Source organism: Suncus etruscus, chromosome 3 (assembly GCF_024139225.1).
Source record: "Suncus etruscus isolate mSunEtr1 chromosome 3, mSunEtr1.pri.cur, whole genome shotgun sequence".
Lineage (NCBI taxonomy): Eukaryota > Metazoa > Chordata > Mammalia > Eulipotyphla > Soricidae > Suncus > Suncus etruscus.
In genome coordinates this window covers 65,141,776-65,154,354 of record NC_064850.1, presented here as the reverse complement: position 1 = coordinate 65,154,354, position 12,579 = coordinate 65,141,776, and the positions used below count along the sequence as shown (strand labels likewise).

Sequence of the window (12,579 nt, the reverse complement as noted above, 5' to 3'; positions counted from 1 at the left end):
TTGGAGACCATGTAGTGCTGAGGATCAACTCCTGGGGCTCCCACAGGTGTACCTGAGCCCATTGAACACTCCCAGCCAGATAGGGGAGGAAGGGAGGAAAAGGAAGGAGAGAGGAGGAGTGGATGGCAGAAAGGGGAGGAGAGAATAGGGGAGAGAGGAAGAAAAAGAAAGGGAGAGGGGAGAGAAAAACAATGGAGATGGGAGGGGAGGGAAAGGAGAGGTTGGGATGTGAGATAAGTAGGGAGGTGGGAGGAGAGCAGAGGGGGGAGAAGAAATTGGGGAGGACTGTAGGTAAAGCCCCTCCTTTAGTATGGGGGTGGTGGAGGCCTGGAGGCCCCAGCCTTGTGACTTCATCTGTGTGTCCCTGATCCCCTCCTGTCTAGTACCAAATCGGTTAAGTGTACCTGTGAGCCTGGCCTCAGGTTCCATGCTGCCGCAACAGCCTTAGAATCCCTGACCTGGCTCAGCATCACAGAGCCCAGCGCTATCTTTGTAGTTCTTCTCTGGGCCCAGCAGCCTCTCCTCTGCTCCACATTCTCTCCATCTCCTGTTTACATTCTTCCCAAGAACTTGATCCGGTTCAAACACTGAAACTGCAAAGCAAACCAGCTCTTTGCAAATGATACTGAAATGGACCAGAGAGATAAATGCAGCAATTTCCTTGTCCCATAGCCCTCTCTTTCTCAAACCCTCTATCACCCCCTCCAGCCCCAATGAGCCAAAGTTCTTGCTGTCTTGATGATTTGCAATTCTCTGCATGCCTCTGCCTCTTGGGTTTGTTTAATTAGAAGTAGGCCGGGAAGTGCTTCCTTTGCACCAGCATGTTAATTGCTTATCAGAGGGAGAAGGGGTGACTCTCTTGTTGGCTGATGGAAATTTCCACACCTCATCTCTGCATTTTCCTCCATTTCTCTCCAGCCCATCCTAGACTTCCAGTTTCCTTTCTCCACGGTGGGGCTGGGTCCCTCCCACCCTGTGCTTCTGCTCACAGATCCTAAAGCTCTGGGGACAAGCATGGAGACAGGTCAGAATTCAACCCAAAGAGAATATCTGAGTCCTCCCATCACTCTGACCCCTTTTCTGGACCAGCCCTTGGCCTATTCTCCTATTACTCCATTCAAAGGATTGCCTTCCTTTCTCCTCCTCCCCTTATTGTTATTCTTTATTTTTATTTTTTACAAAACAGGAAAAAAGTAAATTGGGTTGGGGAAGGTGACACATTTCTCCACAAAGGTACAAAATTACCCAGTAGAAAGGCCATCTCAGTGGCTACCCCACTCCTGAGCGGAGGCCTTCTTGGGGGCCCTTCTCCCCAAGTGTCCTTCAGATCAGGCTGGCGGGCCCCTGAGGTGGAAGGCAAGGCCTCCTCCAGTCCCTGCCCAGGAGAGGAAAGAGTAAGTGACCGAAACTGTACAAAGAAAGGAATGAGGAGGGACGTATCTGTGGCTGAGGCCAAGGGACATGGCAGGGCTATCTGGGGACTGGAGGTTCTGCGCACACACAGAGCTCAGGGGTAGGGTGTCAAGCCAGAGTTCTAGTTTGTGGAGCTGCCCCCAGAATGCAACAGAGGGTCCCCAGAAGGGCAGGCAGGGGGGCCCCAGTAGTCTTGGTGCCGCCTCAGTGGTGTGGCTCCGTGGCTCTGTGACTAGGTGGCTCCGTGTCACCCAATACCCAGCCTGAGGCTCAGTTCTCTCCCCACCAGGCAAAATGTGTCTCTACTGCTGGAAACAGGCCTGGCTTCCTGATGACTGTGACAATGGTGGTTGCAATGTCTCCCCTGCTGGGTACCTGGATGGCTTCCTCCCTGGATTCCAGAGTTGTACTTGGGGTGCAGACACCACCCGGACCGAGGGCTCACCCCAGCCCCAGAAAGCCCAGACTGGAAGCAGAGGCTGCCTGCCTGCCCCTGGCCTGGGTTGGCTAGTGCCAAAGTGGGCCACTAGCCCAGTGGCCAGCAGGAGAATGGCAAGGGCCAGGATGGCTATGGGCCCAGGTTGGTCCACTAAGGCCCTGTGGCAAGGTCTAGCCGCTGTCGTCCTGGCCCACACACAAGCCAGCTGGGTGTGTGAGTCTGCAAAGGCCACTTGCACACAGGCCCAGTACTCGGTGGCCGGCGAAAGGCGGGTGATATTGTAGCTATGGGTGCCCCGAGGCAGTCGGGCAGTGGCTGCCGACTCCTGGCCATGAAGGGAGGAGGTGCTAGACCAGCTAAGGTTGGTGGAGATGGTATTGAGTGGGGGTACCCAGGAGAGCAGGATGTGGTGAGGGTGAGCCTCCTGCACCCGCAGCTCCAGCACCTGGCCCGGCTTGTGGCCTGGCTGGACTGGAGTCCGGCCCACAGCCACATGGACCGTCTTGGTGTCCGCTCCCACCAGGTTCTGGGCCACACATGTATAGAGCCCAGCTTCTTCTGCTGTCACCCTCCGCAGCTCCAGGGTCCCCTCAGGGTACACCCGGAATCTCCGGCCAGCGTGAGCCGAAGTCAGGCGAACGCCAGCTGGTGTGACCCAGTAGATCTCCGGTTCCGGCTCAGCCAAAGCTCGGCAGTGCAGTACCAGGCTCTCGCCGCTGACCACCTGCAGGCTGGCAGGGAAACTACGGGGTGAGATGAGAGGCAAGCAGTGATCTGTCATCTCCCGGAAGGGCACCTCCCGCACTGGCCAGCGCTGCAGCTCAGGTGGCTCCGCACACAGGGTGGACTGGGGCTCAATGAAGCGCACACGGGTGCCCGTGGTGTTGGCCCAGCGGATGACGCAGTCGCAGCGGATGGGGTTTCCGTGGAGACCTACCTCCTGCAGGTGGGGCAGGGATGCCACGGTCTGCCGGTGCAAGGCACTGAGTGCGTTGTTGTTGAGCATGAGCGTCTCCATCCTGGGCAGGCGGTGAAAGGCGCGCGGGTGGATGAAGGACAGCCGGGGGTTGTTGGTCACATCCAGCTTGGTTAGCTCTGGGAGGTTGACCAGGGCCAACTTGTCGATGGACACCAGCTCGTCCATGTTGTTCAGCCCCAGTTCCTTGAGGTGCAGCATGTTGGTGAAGTCTCCAGGGCCCACCCGCTGGAGAGGGTTCTTGTTCAAGTCCAGGAACTTGAGCCCAGGCACCTGCTCTAGTGCCCGCCGGGGCACCCGGACCAGTTGGTTGTCATAGAACGAGAGGCTCTCCAGGCTCTGCAGCCCCTCCAGGGCGTAGTTGGAGATCTCCCGCAGCCCCATGCCCGCTAGCACCAGGCTGCGCAGATTGGACAGGGGTCGGAAGTTCATGTCCAGGATGGCATCCACCTTGTTGCCGCCAATCATGAGTATCTCCAGGTTGGGCAGCGTCTCGAACCAGCGGCTGTCCACCGCCCGCAGCAGATTAGAGTTGAGGTGCAGCCGCAGTAGGCGGCTTAGGCCAGCGAAGGCGCGGGGTGCGATGCGGTAGAGCTGGTTGTGGTTGAGGTAGAGCTCCTGCAAGCTGGCCAGCCCCGCAAAGCTCTGGTCCTCCAGCCTCGTCAGCTGGTTCTCCTCTAGGTGCAGGCTCAGCAACTGGCGCAGGGCGCGGAGGTCGCAATCCTGGGCATCCGAAAAGCTATTCTGGGACAGGTCCAGCTCGGTAAGATTGACCAGGTAGCTGAGCTCCGCCTGCTCAATGCGCACGATGCTGTTGCTTTGAAGCAGCAGGGTCTGGGTGCCTACGGGCAGTGCGGTGGGCACGGCTGTCAGGAAGAGGTCATTGCAGTCCACGGTGGTGGCCTCGCGGTAGGACGAGCGGGGCGTGTACCAGGGCCGTATCTGGCAGGCACACTGTGGTGGGCAGGGCACCCGCCAGGGCACCACTGGCACAGCGGCCGTTGCACCGGCTACCCAAGCTAGCAGGAGGGGGGCTACGAGAAGCATCATGGTGGAGCCACAGGGCCAGGGAGCACCCACGGAGAGTTTGGGGTCCTGCTGCTGTGAGCAACTCAAAGCTGAAGGTTGCAGCCCCGTTAGGGCCCGGGGAGCCCCCCTCTCAGGGTGGTCATTCGCTGAGGGATTGCATGCGGACAGCGCTCCATCCTTGTCCACCAGGGCAGGGCCTGCTCACTCATCGCTGCATTCCTGGGGGCTGCCCTGCAAGAAGAGGTGAACAGTTCAGGGAGAGAACAGGAAATTGCCTGTTTGACTCTGGGGGCCAAAGTGATGGGAGGGTGGGCATGGGTGGAATCAGGCTCCTGAGCTCTATCCTAGTCGTTAGACTACTGTCCCCTTCTGTGACCCGCTGGGGTAGGGGCAGGAATCTGCATCTTTGGGATCTATAGGACACCAGGGAAGGTGATGACCCAGGTTTGTTTTTTTGTTTTGTTTTGTTTTGTTTTGTTTTTTTTTGGGGGGGTCACACTGGGTGGTGCTCAGAGGTTACTCCTGGCTCTGAGCTCAGAAATCACCCCTGGCAGGCTCGGGGGACTATATGGGATGCTGGGATTCGAACCGCTGTTCGTCCTGTGTTGGGCGTGTACAAGGCAAACGCCTTACTGCTGCGCTATTATTCCAGCCCCTCGATAACCCAGGTTTGATCCCCGACACCACATATGGTTCCCTAAGCCCCACCAGAAGTGATCCCTGAGCACAGAACCAGGCCTGCACTGCTGTATCCTTTCCCTTCTCCCTTTTCTGCTCAGCCCTGCACAGCTGCTCCCCAAGTGTACGGGGGACGATCTCTTACTCCCAGCCCTGCACCACACCCCAAGAGCTGTAGTGGGGGGCCAGGAGAACCACAGTGATGAATTGCCCAGCCTTGGCTGCTTGAGTGCAGCTCCTCTGAGCTGCGGAGAGAGATGGACAGCGTAATCGAGTATAGCATTGATAAACTCAGCTTCAGCAGGCAGATAAGTGCTGGTGGGAGGAAGAGCGGAGCTGGGGGAGGAGACCTGATCTGAGGACACTAGCACCCTAGGAAGTTCCCAGGGCCCCTCACTCTCACCTTTTAATACCAAATGACAGGTATCAAAGCTGGAGAAGACCTGGCATTTATCTCCCAGGGCCTGAAATCTATAAATAACTTACGCAAATGAAAGGAGCAGGGTGTGTGTCAGCGGTGGAGCCAGTCCCACTTCCCTGTGACCTTGGGCAGGTTACCTGTGTTCACCTGCCTGTCAGACCTTGGGCTGATGTCCAACTTTCTGAATTACTGTGCAAAGAAGCAGGGCATCGACTGCTTCTCTTCCTCTGCCCATCATTGTTGCCTCTCACCCTGACTCAAAGCCTACTCCTTGCATCTCCCTTGAACAAGAAACTTTTGATTGACTTAGACATGTATACAGGAGAGCATGTCTACAGAGCTGCTGGGCCACAGACAACTTCATGGATCTCTGCATCTGCAGATGGAGCACAAGCCAGTTCACTGGTCTCTCCAGTACTCCAGAAGGTTCTTATTGGTGTTTTCCACTAGAAACAAAGTCCCAACCTGGCTCAACTTGCAGTACCAGTAGCACCATCTGCCAGCTTCCTCCTTGGGACCAGATCCCTCCCTCCCTTCTCTATGTAACAATATGATAGGTCTTTGGAAACAGTTTACTGTGGTACTTGGGGCTCCCCAAGTTCAGAACTGACACCTCCTGCTTTCTTCAAGAAGTTAGAGCTCCCCAATCTCCTGCCTGATCTGTGTTTCCAAGAGGGTAGAGATTTCCTCTTTCTACCCTACAGGCCCTGTCTCTGGAATGTGCAGCTGGGATCCTGAGGCCTGCTGTAGGGAGATGGTAGGAAGACCTCTGGGTGACCTCTATCTCCTCAGCTTCCTTCTCCAAACATACCTTCTTGTAAGGAGACAAGAGGGACTGAAAAGGCTGGCTTAGCCTCTTCTTTTTAGTTGTTGGTTTTGGGGTCACACCTAATGCTGCTAAGAAGTTACTCCTTGTTCTACACTTAGGGATCACTCCTGGTGATGCTTAGAGAACCATATGTAGTGCTGAGGATCAAACCTGGTTGTCTGTGTGCAAGGCAAACACTTTATATTGATCTAGCTCCCATCTGTGCTCAGGGCTTACTTCTGGCTCTGTCCTCAGGGATCACTCCTGGTGGTACTCAGGAAACCATATAGGCTGACTGGAATTGAGCTCTCATAGGTCACATGCAGGGTAAACACCTCCTTACTATGCTATCACTCCTTATTCAAACTCTCCTCCTATGATGCCCCCGAGTTCTCTACCTAGCTGCCTCAGAGGCTCCTCACTCAAACCCTGACCCCTCCTGGCCTCCTCTGCCTCTAGGGCTACTCATACCTCTAAAGTTGGTACCAAGAGTCAGCACCTCTCTGGGCCTGAAGACTTGGTCATCTTGGTCAGGCCTCTTTGATGGCCCACACCAGAGCCCGTTCACATTTCTGTCCTCAACCTGTACTCCCAGGAATCCCCTCAGTCCCATGTGCTCCATGTTTGAAGCTCCCACACCTCAGGTCTATCTGCCTGTCTGTTTGTCTGAGGCCAAGTACTTGGCTGGCCCATACTAGCACAAGCCCTGTCCTGCAGCCTCCATTCCATGGAGCCCACACACATACCTTCTTCCTGATCAGGCCCCCTAAACCAGCTCACTCCTTGCTACATCTTCACAGTGGTCATTGCCTGTGGCTGCTCTGGGGCTGGCTTGCCAGAAACTATTCAACAACAGCAAGAGCTGGGTTTTTTAGGGTGTGTGGTACAGAGGGAGAGACCTCATGATGTGTTGGGAGGGGATTTGGGGCCTGGGGGTGCTGAGGAGAAGGCAGGCAGAGAGAATGGGGAGCAGGCCAGTTAAGCAAGGAGAAAGGCCAAACGGAAAAGGAAAATGAAATCAGAATGAAAATTGATGAGGCGGAGAGAAAAGGAGACTCGTCTCATCAGCAGGTTTGCCAGAGGAGCTGGGAGATAAATCACAGGAAGGAGCCGGTTCGCAGTGTGGGGCTCCCTCCTCTCCCTCTGGCAGCTGTCTGGCCACCTGAGATGAATGGCTGCATCCAGGCCCTGCTGGACTTCCCTCCCTATGAGGATAGCAAGGACGTGGCCTGTCAGGCCTCTCACTTCCTGCAGGCCTTGTCTGACTACTGACCATGTGTCCTGTTCCTGAGAACCTCTGTGGGACAACCCCAGCTGAGGCCTGGCCTGTGCTGCTTTGAGGTGGCTCTGTCCAAGCATCTCCACCCTCCATCTATCCTGACCCTACCCAACTTTCAGAAGCCCCAGAGAAGATACAGACAAGGGCTGGGAAGGGCAGGAGAGGACACAGGATAGGTCTGGGGGCTAGTTCTGGTTTGGTGACAGAAAGGCTTTGGGGAGGCAGATTTTTGGAGTGCTTCAGATAGCAGGACCCTGAAGGACAGTTTGTCAGGGTTGTGTACTAGAATGACTCTGAATCTGATGTTTCTCTGGGGCTGATGGTTCTCCGTGATGGGTGCTCAGGAGAGACACAGGTCTGAAGAGACTATAAGGAGGTGTCTCCAGCTAAGTCCCAGAGCTTGTGAGCCCAGAGCAGTATTAGCTGAAGACAGTGAGTTCTGTTACCCTGATAGGACTTCCCACCTGTGTGTTCATCGGCCGGCCTGCCACAGCGAAACAGCCCTGTATGCTGGTGTTGTGGTGGTAGGATGTGAGGAGCAGGGTAGTCACAGAAAAACACCCTGTTTTACCAAAGAATAAAACCCACCTATTTCCCTAGCACCCCAAGGCACAGCTGAAGCAGTGGCTCTCAGTCATTAACCCACAGGATTGTCCTGCCATCTGTGGAAACACTATTCCACTTGTTGACCGCAGTTTTCAGCCTGGGTTTCTGGTATAGAGAGGCTGCAGTAAGAGAGTGAGAAGACCAGAGAAAACCCATGGAAAGCACTGGCTGTACACCATTCAATGGGCCTGACAGCTAGCAGGTTTAATTGCTGCAGAGTTGCTAGAAGAGAATTCCCAAAGTTATGGAAACCAGGAGCTCATGTAGTGCTTAGAGAGGAAGGCATTTGACACAAATTGGGGCCACGAGACACCAAATTCAGGAAGCTGGTGGGTCGGCTTTTAGATCCTCAGGATGGGAGGGACAAAGAGATGAGGTGAAGAGGCCAGAACCAAGGTGGTCTGGACACTGGTTATGGGTAAAGGGCTGAAAGAGGGGCCAGCTGAGGCTGGGATATGGCCATATGGCTGCCAGGGCTTGGGAATGCATGCACAAGAAATGCTACTAAATCTCACTGCCCTGTGTGGGAAAAGCCTCACTCGCCTGCTCCAGAGACCTATACCCTGTCCCACACCTTGTTCCATACCCTGTTCCCATGGAAAGGCTCATAAGTGAGCTGCTTAGGAGCATGGGGCAAATGTTGTGGGGCTAGTCTGGAACATAGTGTTCTTCTAAGACCACTTGCCATTGGGAAGATGTTGCAGTCACTGGATCCCCTTATTTTTACAGCGGCTCCCAAAGCCTTATTTAGCAGACCCAAGGGCCACTGGAGACGATTCTTTATTGTCATTTTTGTTACACTTAACAATGTTTAGGGCTTACTCCTGGCTCTGTACTCAGAGCAGTGCTTGGGGGATAAAAGGGATGCCAGGGATTGAACCTGAGTTCTGTTGCATAAAAGGCAAATGCCCTCCCCGTTGGAGATTATTCTTGAATAGCCAGGCTAAAGGCTACATGTGAGAACTGGAGGAAATGGTGCTGCTACAGTGCTTAGTGCTAGAGACCACCTTGACCAGTCTCAGTGTTTGTGACCTTCAGGGGAGTGAACCCCTACTATTGTGGGTTAATGGAAGCAGGGTGGGTGTGGGCACTGAGGACACCAAAAACATCCTGATATGTCCTGAGACAGAACTAGAACCTCTGCACTCTGTGAACAGCAATTTAAGACTGGGAAAATCATGGACTCAAGCTTGATTTTGGCTGGTTAAACAGGCTCTGAACTCTAACCCCATGTTATTCTCCTCGAGCCTCCACTTCCCAGCAACCCTCAGTCCATAAGGGAAGAAAATAGAAGATTCCAGCCAACTCTGATTCAATCTCCCTTGGACCTGGGTCAATCCAAGAGAAAGAAACTGACCTCAGGTCTATGCAGAACTGCCCTTCTCCAAGGGAAGGCTCTTAATACTGGGCAGAGGCCTCTCTCCTCTTGATGCTCAATACCTCCCAAGTATAGCACACCCCATAGAACCAGTGGCCCCGAGCCTGGTAGATGGAAATGCTCCATCTGTGATCAATAATAGGCATCACTCAGTGATTGCGGCAAGTACAAAGGAGTGTAGGTTAAGTCAATATTTAGAAGCTTCAAAATTAAACTAATTAAGAGCAAGTCTTAATGATTTTTACTGTCTGGGAACAAAATGACAACAAGCCCACCCATATCTCATGATATTTCTTAGTGCTGGTATAATTAGAGAAGGTGCAGGGTGAGTGTTCTCCCAGGCCCACTTTTGGCACTGCAGGAGAGGTAATGTTTGTGCCAAGGAGCAGAAGATGGGGAAGAGAGAAGTGGTGGGTTTCATGGAGTGCATGGGCAGGTCAGGGAGGCCACAGGGCTGGTAGTTAAATTTGAGGTATGCATCTTCAAAGGACTATTCAATCCTCTTTTTTGTTTTTGTTTTTGTTTTTGGGTTACACCTGGCAGTGCTCAGGGGTTACTTCTGGTTCCATGCTCAGAAATCGCTCCTGGCAGGCACGGGGACTATATGGGATGCCGGGATTTGAACCAATGACCTTCTGCATGAAAGGCAAATGCCTTACCTCCAGGCTATCTCTCCGGCCCAAATCCTAACTCTCAAGGTCCTCTGAATGTGGCCTGCCTGTGGAAATAGTTTCAGTAGAAATAGAGGTGCTTAATGAGGCCCACTGGCTTAGTTGGCCTTGTCCCATGATGTGTTCTTAGAAGAGGAGGACAGTGTAGACAGAGTGGCTTGGAGGAACTTTCATGTGATGTGAAGACAGATTGAACCAAGGACCAAAGGGCAGCACCAAAGCAGGTGGGGTAAGATGTGCCCAGGCCTCAGAGAGAGCACAGCCCTGTAGACACCCAAGAGCAGACTTTCAGCTTCCAAAAGTGAGACTGTTTTTAAACCACTGGTTTGCAGGCTGAAGAAATGAATACAGGGCTCTGCATTTTGGCTCCCACTCACCACTTACTGCAAGATGTTCAACCTCTGTAAGCCTCAGTCTCCTCTTCTGAAAAATGGGAAGGCCAGTATCCCCTGTCCTTTTGTTTGTTTTGGTTTCAGGACCATATCTGGTGATGCTCAGAGGTTACTCCTGGCTCTGCATTCAGGGATCACTTTTGGTGGTGCTCAGGGGACCATATGGATGTCAGGAATTGACCCCAGGTCAGTCATGTACAAGGCAAATGCTCTCTCAGTTGTGCTATGGTTCCTGCCCAGCACTTTCATTTTTTGGATAGAGATGAAGCAATGAAACCCTAGTATTAAGAACTTAGAAGCTACTCAGGTATTGGTGAGATTCTGTACTGATGCAGTGTCTGGGGGAGGAGGTTCTCAGAACTATTGTCTGAAGGACAGCACTGCTCTAACATCTGAGCAGATGTGACCTAGGGAGCAAAGTCCTGAGCATACTCCATCTCTCTCCGGGTACTAGGACAACCCTTCCAGTGTGAAGAAGCTGCCCGGCTCCACTGGACATGGCAGATACACAAAGAATAATATTATCATTCTCATCAGGGCTTTGTTAGTGCCCAATTCACCCTTTCACTGTAAAATGAAAGAACTGGTTGACATGATCTTACAGGTCCTCACAGCATTGTTCTACTGTGTAGAAATAATAATGATGTTCCTGAGAATAAGGCTGCATATTCAGGCAGTGCTGTAGCAGGCTCATCTCTCGGCTGTCCAGGTCAGCTGATGGGTCTGGGACTTTGCTTTCTCTGCCCACTGCTGATGTGGGTTAAGGAGGGGAACCTGGCGCACTCTCCCCTTATCTCCCTTAGCTGATGCAAGTATGAAGCCAATAAAATCTCTATTGATCGTGACAACTAACATGATGGCTCCCAACTGTTCCCCTCAAATGAACGCCCTTAAGAAACTTCATGCTGAGGGCGCCTGGGTTGGGGCAACCCCCCCCCCAAAAAAAAGTCTTCATGCTTTTATTTTTTGGGGAAACCATACCTGGCAGTACTCAGGGCTTACTCCAGAGATACCATCCATTTGGGATGCTGGGGATAATACCCAGGTCAGCCCTGTGCAAGGCAAGTGCTCTGCCCACTATACTATCAGCACCTCACACTCTTGATAGTGGCCACAGGGACACCTACCCAGGCCTCTCCAGGGTACTGAGTAGAACTTCTCTGAGCAGCAGTGGGGATCCAAAACTGCGGATAATCAGATCCCTGATAGTGCTATGTGTATATGTACCATGCTTGCAGGCAGCCATCCCAGCACCACCCCATTCTCACAAGCTCTCCCCTGAGCTCCACTGTCCTCATGATGTGCACTCTAATGCAGGCATCTCACAAGGTCAGTGTCCCATCCTTAGGGCTGCCATTGTTCTCAGCTGTGAGCACAGGACTTGCCCTCACTGCCATCTTCATGAGTCACTGTCAGCAGCCCCCTCACCCCTTTATTACTCACCCCTCACTCCTCACTCATACCCTCATCCCCTCACTCCTCACCCTTAACCCTCACATGATCTTAAAGGTCCTCACAGCATTATTCTACTGTGTAAAATAATAATGATGGTCCTGAGAATAACGCTACATGTTCACTCCTCACCCTTACCTCCTCACCCCTCACCCCTTGCCCTCATTCCTCACTCCCTCACACTACCCCTCATCCCATCACTTCTAATCTCTTCACCCCTCAATTCCACACCCCTCATCCCTCACCCCTGCCATGAGAACCCATGTCAGGAAAGTTGTGAATGGGGCTGCATCACTAATGCCCAAAGAGTCTAAAACAGACATGGATTCTGTCCCTGGGGAAGATCCTGAACCATGAGACATCCCCTGCCCTTCCCCCAGAGGATCAGCATGAGAATAAGAGGTGTCCTGTATATCTCGAGGGGTAGGCATGGCCTCCACTGTTATTAGGGCACCAGTATGGGAGTGAGGTGGGCAGTACAGTCAGGCGTAGTCCCAGGCACTGGGGGAGGCGAGAGCCTCTATCCTGCCTCCTACTGTTTTTATGTTTTCAACTCAGGGGCCACACAGAATCTCCTGAGGATCTTTTAAAATACTCTGGTGTGGTGAGAGGTGGCAGACCTTTGCCCAGTTAGGCAGGTGGCAAGAGATGCCTACATGAGCCTGAGAAGCAGGCCTGGAGCTGGCTGGATGAGGAAGAGAAGGCATTTGAGCAGAGGCAGAGAAGTAATTCCATGCTTGTTTAAACATCTGTGTTCTCAACTTCACATCTGTTGCCAACAAGAGCTTGAAGGAAGTGTTTTAGACCCTGTTGTATGTTTCAGAACAAACTTTAGAAATAAACAAACAAAAAAAGGAAACAGAACGAAACCCAAAATTAAGGATAGGGAATGTGGCTCATCATCCCTTGTGTGCATGAGCCTTGGCTTCCAAGTCTGCCTCCACAAACACAAAACAAAACAAAAGACGAAAGAATACGGTGCCTCTTCTCTTCAGTTACGCAGCCTTTCTACCTTGGTTGTGAGGTCAGAGCAAACC

General features: G+C 52.8%; 1 protein-coding gene across 1 annotated transcript in view; it reads right to left on the bottom strand.

Annotated features, from left to right (window-relative positions):
* Positions 1-1,134: 1,134 nt before the first annotated feature.
* The window catches only part of LRRN2 (leucine rich repeat neuronal 2), a 48,482-nt gene continuing 37,037 nt past the window's right edge, over positions 1,135-12,579 (bottom strand). The window contains exon 2 of the mRNA XM_049770627.1: positions 1,135-4,088. Coding sequence (XP_049626584.1) covers positions 1,716-3,878 — 2,163 coding nt within the window. The 5' untranslated portion in view covers positions 3,879-4,088 and the 3' untranslated portion in view covers positions 1,135-1,715. The remainder of the gene's footprint in view (positions 4,089-12,579) is intronic.